General features: G+C 43.8%; 1 protein-coding gene across 2 annotated transcripts in view; it reads left to right on the top strand.

Annotated features, from left to right (window-relative positions):
• Positions 1-14,370, top strand: part of LOC128701780 (Short Calcium-binding Mitochondrial Carrier) — a 195,443-nt gene that overhangs the window by 105,964 nt on the left and 75,109 nt on the right. The window contains exon 1 of one of the 2 annotated variants that reach the window (XM_070105013.1): positions 12,904-13,518. The exons of the other annotated variant lie outside the window; for it this stretch is intronic. Coding sequence (XP_069961114.1) covers positions 13,178-13,518 — 341 coding nt within the window. The 5' untranslated portion in view covers positions 12,904-13,177. Of the gene's footprint in view, positions 1-12,903; positions 13,519-14,370 lie in introns of those variants that run through there. 2 annotated transcript variants of the gene reach the window in all.

Below are 14,370 nucleotides of genomic sequence, written 5' to 3'. Positions count from 1 at the left end.
AAAGGGGGGGGGATTTTCAAGAGAGATTTGTACAAGAAGAAAACTTGTATTAATGTTGTATTAATATTGGTAGAATTACCGACAATATGTTAAGTAAAAGGACACTAATGTGACATTTTATTGTAGCAACGTTTCGCTCTCCAGGAGCTTTGTCAAGCTTGATAAAGCTCCTGGAGAGCGAAATGTTATATTAATGTTGGTAGAATTACCGACATTAATTGGCATAAAGTACCGACAAGTTGAAGATTAAGAGACACGTACAGCAGTTCGGTATCTTTATTGATGAAACGTTTCGCCTACACAGTAGACTTCAGTCGAGTACAGAAAAAAGGCAGGAGCAGTAGAGATGTGAAGACGCTGTGATCAGTCCATTACCCTTGAAGATGTATATTTGAGGTCAGTCCCTCAGCCTGGAGAACTCTGTTTCATAGTCTGAAACAATGTGAAGAACCAGTGACGGTGTGGAGACTTATATACTGTCAGCAGGAGAGGTGTAGAGTATTAGAATAATGTGCTTGAGGTGGTCAGTCCCTCAGCCGTCCAGGCCGAGAGAGAGGGAGGGAGGTAAGAGGCGGCTTTCGTCACGTAAAGTCAACATGGGTTTAGAGATAGCAAGACCTACCTCACGAACCTTCTGCACTTTTATCCTAAAGTTTATTTAAAGACGGTTTCAGGGGTCAACGCCCCTGCGACCCGGTTCCAGACCAGACCTCCTGACAAGACAGAAGGGGTGGGCATACTACACTATACTACATAATACCACTCCATTCTTGATAAATTAGAAACATGTGCAACACTTGGGTATCTTTGATGAAACGTTTCACCACACAGTGGCTTCATCAGTCCATACAAAGGCGGATGGTGAAGAATAGGATTTTGAGGTAATCAGTGTTCAGTGGTCAGTCGTCACGTGAGGTCACAGACCCTGAGCTGCTTTGGGGATTAGCGTGGACGGTTACAAAGCATGGCTTGCTTCTGCAGTGTTTTAAAAACTGAGGTTGGAGAGTTGAAGGAGGAGGTCTTGCTTCTCCAGGAGGAGATTAGGAGGCTGAAGGTCCACCTCAATGGGCCTGGGAGAGAGTGTGAGGTGGTTGGAGATGTGGGGAATGAGGCTTCTAGCAGTGAGGTGCAGTCTGTCTCTCACTGTGAGGAGGCTGTAGGTGGGGAGGTAGCAACGGCTACCAGCAGTGAGGTGCAGCCCAGCACCTGCTACAAGTGGCGAGTTGTTCACAGTAATGGGAGGCGCATCAGAGTAAGGAAAGTTAAGAGTGAAGATCTGAAGGTAGGAAATCGCTTCTCTGTTCTCCAGGTTGAATGTACTTCAGTGGCCAGTGAAGGTAAGGGTACTACTGCCCCTGCTAATGAAGGTAAGCGCATTCTTGTGGTTGGTGACTCTCAGGTAAGATATGTTGACCGTGCTTTTTGTAATAGGAATAAGAAGATGAGAGATAGAGTGTGCTTCCCTGGAGCTGGTGTTGGGGACATTGTCAACAGACTGAATAATATCATGTCAGGTAATGGGAACAAGCCCATTATCTGTCTCAGTGCTGGTGGAAATGATATTGGGAAGGGTAGGAGAGAAGAGCTGCTAGATAAGTACAGGTCAGCTATAGATTTCATTAAGTCTAAGGGAGGGATCCCAGTCATATGTAGCATCTTGCCTAGAAGGGGAGTAGGAAATGAATGGTTGTCTAGGGCAATTGGTGTAAATTGCTGGCTAGACAGATACTGCAAGGAGCTTGCAATCCCATTCATTGACAACTGGAACAACTTTTATGGCAAACATGATATGTATGCAAGGGATGGGGTTCATCTCTCTGGGGCAGGGGTGGTAGCACTTGCAGACTCGATTGAGAAGGCCATTGGTGAAATGCCTATGATTTTAAACTGATGGAAGATAGAGGTATGGGTGTGTGTGGGAAACAAGCAGGTTGCAACACTAGGGTTGGAAACATTAAATGTATAAAAGGCATTCAGCATGAAGTTATAAATAAAGACAATAGAACAGGTCAGCAAACAAAGGGGGACAGCAGAGGGCAGCAAGGGACTAGCTCCCTTAAGGTTTACTATACTAATAGCAGGAGTGTTAGAAATAAGATAGATGAGCTAAGATTAATTGCAAGTGCAGGAAACATAGATATTATTGCTATAACAGAGACCTGGCTCAATCTGAAAGATAGAGAGATGCCCTCTGAATGTCACATACAAGGCTATAAATTATTCCACACTGACAGGGTCAACAGGAAAGGTGGTGGAGTAGCGATGTATGTCAGAGACAATTTAAATTGTTGTGTTAGACAAGATATTAAATTAGAAGCGTCAGCCACTGAATCTGTTTGGTTACAGCTTCTCGAGGGCCGAGAAAAACTAATTTTGGGTGTGATTTACAGGGCCCCAAATCTTGATAGGGAGTGCAGTAAACTTCTATGGGACGAAATTCGTAAGGCATCTACATACGAAAATGTTGTGCTAATGGGAGATTTCAACTATAGACAGATTGACTGGAGCAATTTGACAGGAAATTTAGAGTCGGGTGACTTTCTTGATACGATCCAGGATTGTTTTTTAAAACAGTTTGTGACAGAGCCAACTAGGGGAAATAACCTCCTTGACTTGGTTCTTGCCAGTAGGGAAACACTAATTAATAATCTTGAGGTTAATGATGAGCTTGGGGAGAGTGATCACAAATCACTCAGTTTTAACATATCATGGAATTCCCCTAATAATGGCAATCAAGTCTCCGTCCCTGACTTTCGCTTGGCTGATTTCATAGGACTGAAAAATTACTTAGGTGGGCTGAACTGGAATGACCTGACTAGGGGTCAGGTAGGTGGTGATGGTTGCCGATATGATGCTTTCCAGGGCATAGTTCTAGCTGCTCAGTCAAATTATGTTCCAAATAGGGAAATCAGATCAAACAAAAATGATCCTAAATGGATGAACAATAGATTAAAATATCTGATTGGTCAAAAGAGAGGCATATATAGGCAAATCAAAAGAGGAGAGGGGCAATTAAGAAATCGATATATTCAGTTAAAGAGAGAAATAAAAAAGGGAATTAGAAAAGCAAAAAGAGATTATGAGGTTAAAGTTGCAAGAGAATCGAAGACTAACCCAAAAGGATTCTTTCAGGTATACAGAAGTAAGATCAGGGACAAGATAGGCCCACTCAAAAGTTCCTCGGGTCAGCTCACTGACAGTGATAAGGAAATGTGTAGAATTTTTAACACATACTTCCTCTCAGTTTTTACACAGGAGGATACCAGCGATATTCCAGTAATGATAAATTATGTAGAACAGGACGATAATAAACTGTGCACGATTAGGGTCACAAGTGACATGGTCCTTAGGCAAATAGATAAATTAAAACCTAACAAATCCCCAGGCCCTGATGAACTGTATGCAAGGGTTCTAAAGGAATGTAAAGAGGAGCTTAGCACACCTTTGGCTAATCTTTTCAACATATCACTACAAACTGGCATGGTGCCAGATAAGTGGAAAATGGCAAATGTGATACCTATTTTCAAAACAGGTGACAGGTCCTTAGCTTCGAACTATAGACCAATAAGCCTAACCTCCATAGTGGGAAAATTTATGGAATCAATAATTGCCGAGGCAGTTCGTAGCCACCTTGAAAAGCATAAATTAATCAACGAATCTCAGCATGGTTTTACAAAGGGGCGTTCCTGCCTTACGAATTTATTAACTTTTTTCACTAAGGTATTTGAGGAGGTAGATCATGGTAATGAATATGATATTGTGTATATGGACTTCAGTAAGGCTTTTGACAGGGTCCCACATCAGAGACTATTGAGGAAAATTAAAGCACATGGAATAGGAGGAGAAATTTTTTCCTGGATAGAGGCATGGTTGACAAATAGGCAGCAGAGAGTTTGCATAAATGGGGAGAAATCAGAGTGGGGAAGCGTCACGAGCGGTGTTCCACAGGGGTCAGTGTTGGGCCCCCTGCTGTTCACAATCTACATAAACGACATAGATGAGGGCATAAAGAGCGACATCGGCAAGTTTGCCGATGACACCAAAATAGGCCGTCGAATTCATTCTGACGAGGACATTCGAGCACTCCAGGAAGATTTGAATAGACTGATGCAGTGGTCGGAGAAGTGGCAGATGCAGTTTAATATAGACAAATGCAAAGTTCTAAATGTTGGACAGGACAATAACCATGCCACATATAAACTAAATAATGTAGATCTTAATATTACGGATTGCGAAAAAGATTTAGGAGTTCTGGTTAGCAGTAATCTGAAACCAAGACAACAGTGCATAAGTGTTCGCAATAAAGCTAATAGAATCCTTGGCTTCATATCAAGAAGCATAAATAATAGGAGTCCTCAGGTTGTTCTTCAACTCTATACATCCTTGGTTAGGCCTCATTTAGATTATGCTGCACAGTTTTGGTCACCGTATTACAGAATGGATATAAATTCTCTGGAAAATGTACAAAGGAGGATGACAAAGATGATCCCATGTATCAGAAACCTTCCCTATGAGGATAGACTAAGGGCCCTGAAACTGCACTCTCTAGAAAGACGTAGAATCAGGGGGGATATGATTGAGGTTTATAAGTGGAAGACAGGAATAAATAAAGGGGATGTAAATAGTGTGCTGAAAATATCTAGCCTAGACAGGACTCGCAGCAATGGTTTTAAGTTGGAAAAATTCAGATTCAGGAGGGATATAGGAAAGTACTGGTTTGGTAATAGAGTTGTGGATGAGTGGAACAAACTCCCAAGTACCGTTATAGAGGCCAGAACGTTGTGTAGCTTTAAAAATAGGTTGGATAAATACATGAGTAGATGTGGGTGGGTGTGAGTTAGACCTGATAGCTTGTGCTAACAGGTCGGTTGCCGTGTTCCTCCCTTAACTCAATGTGACCTGACCTGACTAGGTTGGGTGCATTGGCTTAAGCCGGTAGGGACTTGGACCTGCCTCGCATGGGCCAGTAGGCCTTCTGCAGTGTTCCTTCGTTCTTATGTTCTTATGTTCTTAACTCCTGATCTTCACCATTCTCCTATGTATGGACTGATAAAGCCACTGTATGGCGAAACGTTTCCTCAATAAAGATACCCAAGTGTTGATAAGACACATGTGCAACTCTTGCACATGTGTCTAATTTATCAACATGTCGGTTCTGTGAACCATTCATCTACTACCCAAGAGTTGCACATGTGTCTAATTTATCAACATGTCGGTTCTCTGAACCATTCATCTACAATCTATTTTGGCGACATCAGCAAGTTTGCCGATGACACCAAAATAGGCCGTCGAATTCATTCTGACGAGGACATTAGAGCACTCCAGGAAGATTTGAATAGACTGATGCAGTGGTCGGAGAGGTGGCAGATGCAGTTTAATATAGACAAATGCAAAGTTCTAAATGTTGGACAGGACAATAACCATGCCACATATAAACTAAATAATGTAGATCTTAATATTACGGATTGCGAAAAAAAAATTAGGAGTTCTGGTTAGCAGTAATCTGAAACCAAGACAACAGTGCATAAGTGTTCGCAATAAAGCAAATAGAATCCTTGGCTTCATATCAAGAAGCATAAATAATAGGAGTCCTCAGGTTGTTCTTCAACTCTATACATCCTTGGTTAGGCCTCATTTAGATTATGCTGCACAGTTTTGGTCACCGTATTACAGAATGGATATAAATGCTCTGGAAAATGTACAAAGGAGGATGACAAAGTTGATAAGGTTGGATAAATACATGAGTGGATGTGGGTGGGTGTGAGTTGGACCTGATAGCTTGTGCTACCAGGTCGGTTGCCGTGTTCCTCCCTTAAGTCAATGTGACCTGACCTGACTAGGTTTGGTGCATTGGCTTAAGCCGGTAGGAGACTTGGACCTGCCTCGCATGGGCCAGTAGGCCTTCTGCAGTGTTCCTTCGTTCTTATGTTCTTATGTTCTTATCCCATGTATCAGAAACCTTCCCTATGAGGATAGACTAAGGGCCCTGAATCTGCATTTTCTAGAAAGACGTAGAATTAGGGGGGATATGATTGAGGTGTATAAATGGAAGACAGGAATAAATAAAGGGGATGTAAATAGTGTGCTGAAAATATCTAGCCTAGACAGGACTCGCAGCAATGGTTTTAAGTTGGAAAAATTCAGATTCAGGAAGGATATAGGAAAGTACTGGTTTGGTAATAGAGTTGTGGATGAGTGGAACAAACTCCCAAGTACAGTTATAGAAGCCAGAACGTTGTGTAGCTTTAAAAATAGGTTGGATAAATACATGAGTGGATGTGGGTGGGAGTGAGTTGGACCTGATAGCTTGTGCTGCCAGGTCGGTTGCATGTTCCTCCCTTAAGTCAATGTGATCTGACCTGACTAGGTTGGGTGCATTGGCTTAAGCCGGTAGGAGACTTGGACCTGCCTCGCATGGGCCAGTAGGCCTGCTGCAGTGTTCCTTCGTTCTTATGTTCTAATCTCAGCATGGTTTTACAAAGGGGCGTTCCTGCCTTACGAATTTATTAACTTTTTTCACTAAGGTATTTGAGGAGGGAGATCAGTGGTCAGTAGTCACGTGAGGTCACAGACCCTGAACTGCTTTGGGGATTAGCGTGGACGGTTACAAAGCATGGCTTGCTTCTGCAGTGTTTTAAAAATTGAGATTGAAGAGTTGAAGGAGGAGGTCTTGCTTCTTCAGGAGGAGATTAGGAGGCTGAAGGTCCACCTTAATGGGTCTGGGAGAGAGTGTGAGGTGGCTGGAGTTGTGGGGAATGAGGCTTCTAGCAGTGAGGTGCAGTCTGTCTCTCGCTGTGAGGAGGCTGTAGGTGGGGAGATAGCAACGGCTACCAGCAGTGAGGTGCAGTCCAGCACCTGCTACAAGTGGCGAGTGGTAACCAGTAATGGGAGGAGAATCAGAATAAGGAAAGTTAAGAGTGAAGATCTGAAGGTAGGAAATCGCTTCTCTGTTCTTCAGGATGAATGTACTTCAGTGGCCAGTGAAGGTAAGGGTACTACTGCCCCTGCTAACAGAAGTAAGCGCATTCTTGTGGTTGGTGACTCTCAGGTAAGATATATTGACCATGCTTTTTGTAATAGGAATAAGAAGATGAGAGATAGAGTGTGAACATTAAAATGGTATAAAATACCGACAGGTTGTTAGGTAAGACACATATACATCCTTGGTTAGGCCTCATTTAGATTATGCTGCACAGTTTTGGTCACCGTATTACAGAATGGATATAAATTCTCTGGAAAATGTACAAAGGAGGATGACAAAGATGATCCCATGTATCAGAAACCTTCCCTATGAGGATAGACTAAGGGCCCTGAAACTGCACTCTCTAGAAAGACGTAGAATTAGGGGGGATATGATTGAGGTGTATAAATGGAAGACAGGAATAAAAAAAGGGGATGTAAATAGTGTGCTGAAAATATCTAGCCTAGACAGGACTCGCAGCAATGGTTTTAAGTTGGAAAAATTCAGATTCAGGAAGGATATAGGAAAGTACTGGTTTGGTAATAGAGTTGTGGATGAGTGGAACAAACTCCCAAGTACCGTTATAGAGGCCAGAACGTTGTGTAGCTTTAAAAATAGGTTGGATAAATACATGAGTAGATGTGGGTGGGTGTGAGTTAGACCTGATAGCTTGTGCTAACAGGTCGGTTGCCGTGTTCCTCCCTTAAGTCAATGTGACCTGACCTGACTAGGTTGGGTGCATTGGCTTAAGCCGGTAGGAGACTTGGACCTGCCTCGCGTGGGCCAGTAGGCCTGCTGCAGTGTTCCTTCGTTCTTATGTTCTTATATGCAACGGTTAGATATCTTTATTTCGAAACGTTTCGCCTACACAGTAGGCTTCTTCAGTCAAGTACAGAAAAGTTGATAGAAGCAGAAGAGACTTGAAGACGATGTAATCAGTCCATCACCCTTGAAGTTTTGAGGTGGTCAGTCCCTCAGTCTGGAGAAGAGCATTGTTCCATAGTCTGAAACAATATGGAGTTGAAGTAGCAAGCAAGCAAGCAAACAAGTTCAGGTAAGATCCCAATGGGATGAGCGGGGAAGATGGGACAGATGAAGAATAGCTCTGGAGAGGAGTGTTCTTAGTCAGAGAAATAGAGCCAGGGCTTACCCAGCAGCTAAGGCGATCGTGGGGCAGACTTGAGAACAGGAATAGCAGGGACTGTTGCATTGGACTTGTGGTAGTTGAAGTCTTGAATCTTGAGTAGTTGGCAGCAGGCTAGGTCACATCAGAGGGTAGAACACATATGGGAGTTATAGGAGTAACTGAGGAGGCAGGTTAGCAATGGAGCCATTTTCGAACTTTTTGAAGCTGCTTCTAGATAGGTGGTATAGTTTAGCCTTGTTACTGAAGGTGAAACGTAGAGGCTTGATGAACTCAAGAACTTGGGTGAGTGAGAAGTGAAGCGGTGATTCACATGCATACTTGACTGTTCCAGCACCGAGGCTTTTGTAGAGTTCAGTACAGATCATGGTGTCAGTATTTGAAGGAGAAGTGTAAAAGGTAAGGTTTTCCCATGAGGGTTTACTGGAGTCGTCGTTATCTTCCTCTTCTGGAGTGGATTCATTGGGAGAATCTACAATGGTGGTAGCCGGTGACTGAGGGTCGACAGGAGCAGCTGTAAGGTGTAATGGTTGTGTAACAGCAGGCTGGGAGAGGTGGGAGACGGTGGTTGAGGCAGCATGATCAACGTTGTCAGCGGTGGAAGTGGTTATAGAAGTTACAGGAGCAGTTGCTTGGGCAGGAGACAGGTCTGCAGGTGCAGTAAAGTTCAGGACGTTGGGAAGGATCTTGAGTATGTCTGCTGAAGGTGTGGAGTCCGGAAAATTGAAGGTAGGCATGTTGTTCAGACGGAATAGTTCGTTAATAGTGGTGTTGAAAGTGCCGGGGTTTGCTACGTTTGCAAGGTGTGCATACACCATGCAGTACAGCACCTTTGAGGAATCTCCGTCTGGGAGTGGAGAGAGGGAGTTGCTGGGCGATGGTGCCTGTAGATTAGCGTGTAGAGTCTTGGTGGTGTCGGTTTGTGGTTTGGTTATTGCAGCGTGTGTCGGTGAATTGGAGGTGTTCTTCAGAACTTTAGTTTTCTTCAGTATGATTTCTTTCCTGATTGGGCACTTAGCTGCAAGGGTATGATGATTACCCTTGCAGTTTAGACAAGTTGGTGCTGTAGTAATGGTGCAGGATCTGAAATCGTGTCCATCATTCCCACATTTTGAACAAAACTTCTTATTCTTGATGGGGCAGGCCTTGGTGGTGTGTTTATAGGAGTAGCAGGTCCAGCAGTGGGAGATGTATGTGAAACGTTCTTGTTCTATATGACTAGCGTGGATGTGGTAATATGAGATGGCCAGACCGTCAGAGAGAGCTTGGGCAGCCATGGAGATGTCTGAAAATGTAATCTTTAGCATAGATGAGGCGTTAGGGATCTTGTAGATGCTGTCTACCGAGGCCCAGGTGTTTTGTTCCTCAATAGATGTCTTCAGTGCTTCAGTAGAGAGAGAGGTGACCATATTGTCCAGTCTTTTCACAAAGACCGAACGTTTCGACTTCAAGAATGGAGACGGGGATAGAGTGAATTGTTGTGTTTGTAGGATCCTGATTGAAGAGTCGTCCATAAGTTTTGATGCTTCCGTGTCGTCTGTGCAGACGACAATGAAGGAGTCCTTCAGAGAGTGGATTGCCGTAAATTTGACCTGCAGGCGGGTCTTAACGACAGTAGCTAAAGCTAACTTCGAGGAGTCATTTATTGCACCATTCACAGGCTTGATTTTCACACGATTCGACAGCATTGTGAAAAGGATGTGATGTTTGTAGGATATAAATTCTACAATCCGGCGGGGTCGAAGAGAGTCTTCTTGACTGTACTGACGATGTGTTCAGTCCATCAGTCTTGAACAGAATGAGTTGAAGTGACAGGATGGAGCCTTATATAGCGCCAGGAGGTGAGACGTAGGTCACTAGTAGAACGCAGATGTTGGGAGGTCAGGTCCCTCTCAAATCCAGCCGTTCTCACTAGTAGAGGTTGTCGAAGTTGATATCAGGCGCTATATAAGGCTCCATCCTGTCACTTCAACTCCATATTGTTTCAGACTATGGAACAATGCTCTTCTCCAGACTGAGGGACTGACCACCTCAAAACTTTAAGGGTGATGGACTGATTACATCGTCTTCAAGTCTCTTCTGCTTCTGTCAACTTTTCTGTACTCGACTGAAGAAGCCTACTGTGTAGGCGAAACGTTTCGAAATAAAGATACCTAACTGTTGCATATGTGTCTTACCTAACAGTCCATATAAAGGAGAAACTTGAAGAACAGGAGGAGAATGAGGTGATCAGTCCCTCAACCTTGAGTCGATGTGGTCAGTCCATCAGTCCAAGAGTTGCACATGTGTCTAATTTATCAAATAAGAAGAGTACCTTGTAGTAGCCACTCTTTACCAGGGCAACATTGAAATTCAAAACACGAGTGTGAAAGTTATATGACTGGAGAACTGTAGTTTTCTGAACGAGATAGTCACGTAGCTGAACATCAAAATGGTATACAATACCGACAGGTTGTTAGGTAAGACACATATGCAACAGTTAGACAACTTTATTCCGAAACGTTTCGCCTACACAGTAGGCTTCTTCAGTCGAATACAGAAAGTAGGCAGGAACAGTAGAGATGTGAAGACGATGTAATCAGTCCATCACCCTTGTAGTCGTAGAATTTGAGGTTGTCAGTCCCTCGACCTGGAGAAGTTCAGTTCCATAGTCAGTCACGTAGCTGTATCCTAGGAAGGGAACTGTTTGTATAATTCAGTCCATCAGTCCAAGAGTTGCACATGTGTCTAATTTATCAAATAAGAAGAGTACCTTGTAGTAGCCACTCTTTACCAGGGCAACATTGAAATTCAAAACATGAGTGTGAAAGTTATATGACTGGAGAACTGTAGTTTTCTGAGCGAGATAGTCACGTAGCTGTATCCTAGGAAGGGAACTGTTTGTATAATTCAGGTCTGGTTCGGGAAATGCTTATCTACAAATATTTAACAGAAGCCAGTCCTAGCTGCCTCCGAGAAAACTGGACGTGGATAAAAAGTACGTAAGCAAATACTTAAGATGTGAAGTAAAAGGACACAAGTGCAACTAATGTGACATTTTATTGTGGCAACGTTTCGCTCTCCAGGAGCTTTGTCAAGCCATTACAAACAGTACATGGACACAGAGGGTATATATAGGCTGTTTGTAACGGCTTGACAAAGCTCCTGGAGAGCGAAACGTTGCCACAATAAAATGTCATATTAGTTGCACTTTTGTCCTTTTACTTTACATATTGTCGGTAATTCTACCAACTTTATTACAATTCTACCAACTTTATTACAGATACTTAAGATATTGTGGTGTAAACTAAGACATACGTGCAGCAGTTAGGTGTGTTTATTGTTGAAACATTTCCAGGAGAAACGTTTGTGCAGTGAAGATACCCGGATGTTGCAACGGTCTTATTCATCAGGGTTATTACCCTGGGCACTCTGATCTTGCCCACCGAGTTGGGAAAACCCGCATGAGAGTCCGGAGTCTCACCCACGCATAAGGAAAACTGGAAATATAAACACATATGCAGTATAATGTGATCCTTTATTGACAACGTTTCACCCACAGTGGGCTTTTTCAAGTCACAAACATATCTACCTGGGGTGTTATTGTTATTAAAGATTGGCCGGTATTCTCCCGGCCCGGGCCCCTTCCAAGCGGTGGCCCGGCCTTGGCTCCCTGACTCACGAAATCGTAATGACACGATTGCAAACAAACCATACCCCGGCTGGGATTGAACCCGCGGTCAGAGAGTCTCTGACCGCGGGTTCAATCCCAGCCGGGGTATGGTTTGGCTCCCTGCCTTGTATGAGCCTACTGGCTCATACAAGGCAGTAGGCCTTCTGCAGTATTCCTCCATTCTTTTGAGTGGGAAGGGCTGGGTTTGACTGGTGTCTGGGGTACGGGAGTAAAGCCTTGGGTACCTTTGGGAAGATGTTGGCCAAATGCGTGGGTGATTTTGATAAGGCCCTGCCTTCTTTGGACCAGTAGGCCTCCAGCAGTGTTCCCGCATGAGTATCCATTGTAATAAAGTTGGTAGAATTACCGACAATATGTAAAGTAAAAGGACACAAGTGCAACTAATGTGACATTTATTGTGGCAACGTTTCGCTCTCCAGGAGCTTTATCAAGCTTGATAAGGCTCCTGGAGAGCGAAACGTTGCCACAATAAATGTCACATTAGTTGCACTTGTGTCCTTTTACTTTACATGAGTATCCATATACCTAACATTTCGTCTGTCACCAAGGCTGTCTTCAGGAGTGTGTTCAGTCTCTTTTTAAAGCTACTCAAGGTCTTAGCGCTCCAGGAACTTTGTCAAGCCCCTGGAGAGCGAAACTTTGCCACATTAGTGGCATCTGTGTCCATATATCTAATATTTCGGTTGAGGAAGGTCAGGAACTGATGTGGTAGAGGAAGCGTTTCGCCACTAATGGCTTCTTCCATCCTAATTTGCCACGAGTGGAGAAATGCCCTGAACTGTATCTGTCTTCCCCATAAGCCACATGTTCATTATTCACGAGTACTGAGAATGGATAAGTGTGAGAAGAGTATGTATGTCAGAATGGTGTTACCGGCTACTGTTGTTGCATCATGCTGGGGCTGCACAGCTGATCTCTGACGTCACGGCGATGCTTGCCCTGTCTTTCTACGCTTCTCCCTTAATACATTCCCATCAAAAACCTTCACTAACCAGCTATTTTAAACCTTTTTTTTTCATTCAGTTAACAAACTAAGCCTTATTGTTGATAATTAGTTTATTACTTTAAGGATTACTTGGCAACTTGGGGGTGAGTTGCCAAGCTTCATCAGGAAAGTTGACATGAGAAGGCATCAGTGCGGGTTGTACACTGGTGAAGGTCGGATGTACGTGGTGTTGCGCTCCCGTATTTTACATCAACAACGTGTAGTGCTGTGGGGAAATATTCGTTACTTCCGTCCGCTAGTCTATATAGTATTATTAGTTTAATTGCTGTTATATTTAACAAGAACTGTCCAGCAAAAGAGGTTCTCACTGATACGGGAAGCCGTTGGAAGACCAGACCATCTATTTTGATAAGCTTAGTGAGATCAAAGCTTGGTGAAGCTTACACGCACACGATGAGCTTCCCCGACCCACTACGAACCCAGGACCCACATTATGGTCTCACCGCCCATACCACCATTACCACCCGCACTCACCCCATGGGCGACCCACACACCAGATTCTCAGACAGATCAGAGCACCTAAGTGACACTCGGCTTCACTCTGGAGTGCCGACACTCACCCATCACAGTGTCGGGGCGGCGCGAGTGGCAGCATCCAGCGTGGGCGGCCGTGGGGCGGTGGGTGCCCTGGTCATGGTGTATGGGTCAGCTGAGGTCTGCGCCCGCAAACAATGTGGTCTCATATTTATGCCCAACATGCCCAGCATACCCCACAGCAACAGCGTACAAGACAGGTGAGTCAGCTGCAGACGGTCTTCATGGGGGGTTGATAAGACATATATGCAACATCCTTATTCCGAAACGTTTCGCCTTGATGCGGGTGGAGGGCTCTTGATCAAATTAATATACAGTACACAGATAAACTTACGACGACCTTTCGGTCCGTCTTGAATCATAAAAAAGTACCACGGACTGGGGTAGAACTCGCGGTCAATCATAAAACTCCAGACCGGTATTGAGTCTGTTCTTGAAAAAAAACCACGGGGGGGGGGAGTAGAATTATAGCTCTAGGCCCATCGTGTTGCAAATCAACACATCAGGAGCTTGCATTGTTGCAGAAGAGGTGGTGGATCAAGCACCCTTGCAAAGACGTTTCCTTTGATTGTATCTGCTTGGACCACCACCACCACTTTCATGCAACATTGCAGACTCCTGCTGTGCTGATTGGAACACGAAAGGCCTAGAGCTGTCATTCAACTCCCCCCGTGGTTGGTCTGCATATTGTTCTTGTTCGTTCCAGTGAATTTAACTGATCTTCCCCAGAAGTTTCTAGAACAGATACCCAAATGTTACACAAGCCTCATTTACATGTGCAACTCTTGGGTAGGTAAGACACATATGGAACAGTTTGGTATCTTTATACCTAACTGTTGCATATGTCTTACCTATCAACCTGTCGGTATTTTATACCATTTTAATGTTCAACTCTTGGGTAACTATAGATACCGAACAATTCCACACATTTTATTTATCGACTTAATGGTATTTTATACTATTTTCAACATAAGGGTTTAGTGCTTACCCATGAATATAAATGAGAGTTGCTTGCATGAGTGAACAAGGTTATTAAATGTAGATAAATAGTT

Source organism: Cherax quadricarinatus, chromosome 96 (genome assembly GCF_038502225.1).
Source record: "Cherax quadricarinatus isolate ZL_2023a chromosome 96, ASM3850222v1, whole genome shotgun sequence".
NCBI classification, from domain to species: domain Eukaryota; kingdom Metazoa; phylum Arthropoda; class Malacostraca; order Decapoda; family Parastacidae; genus Cherax; species Cherax quadricarinatus.
This window is presented reverse-complemented; position numbering and strand designations above follow the sequence as displayed.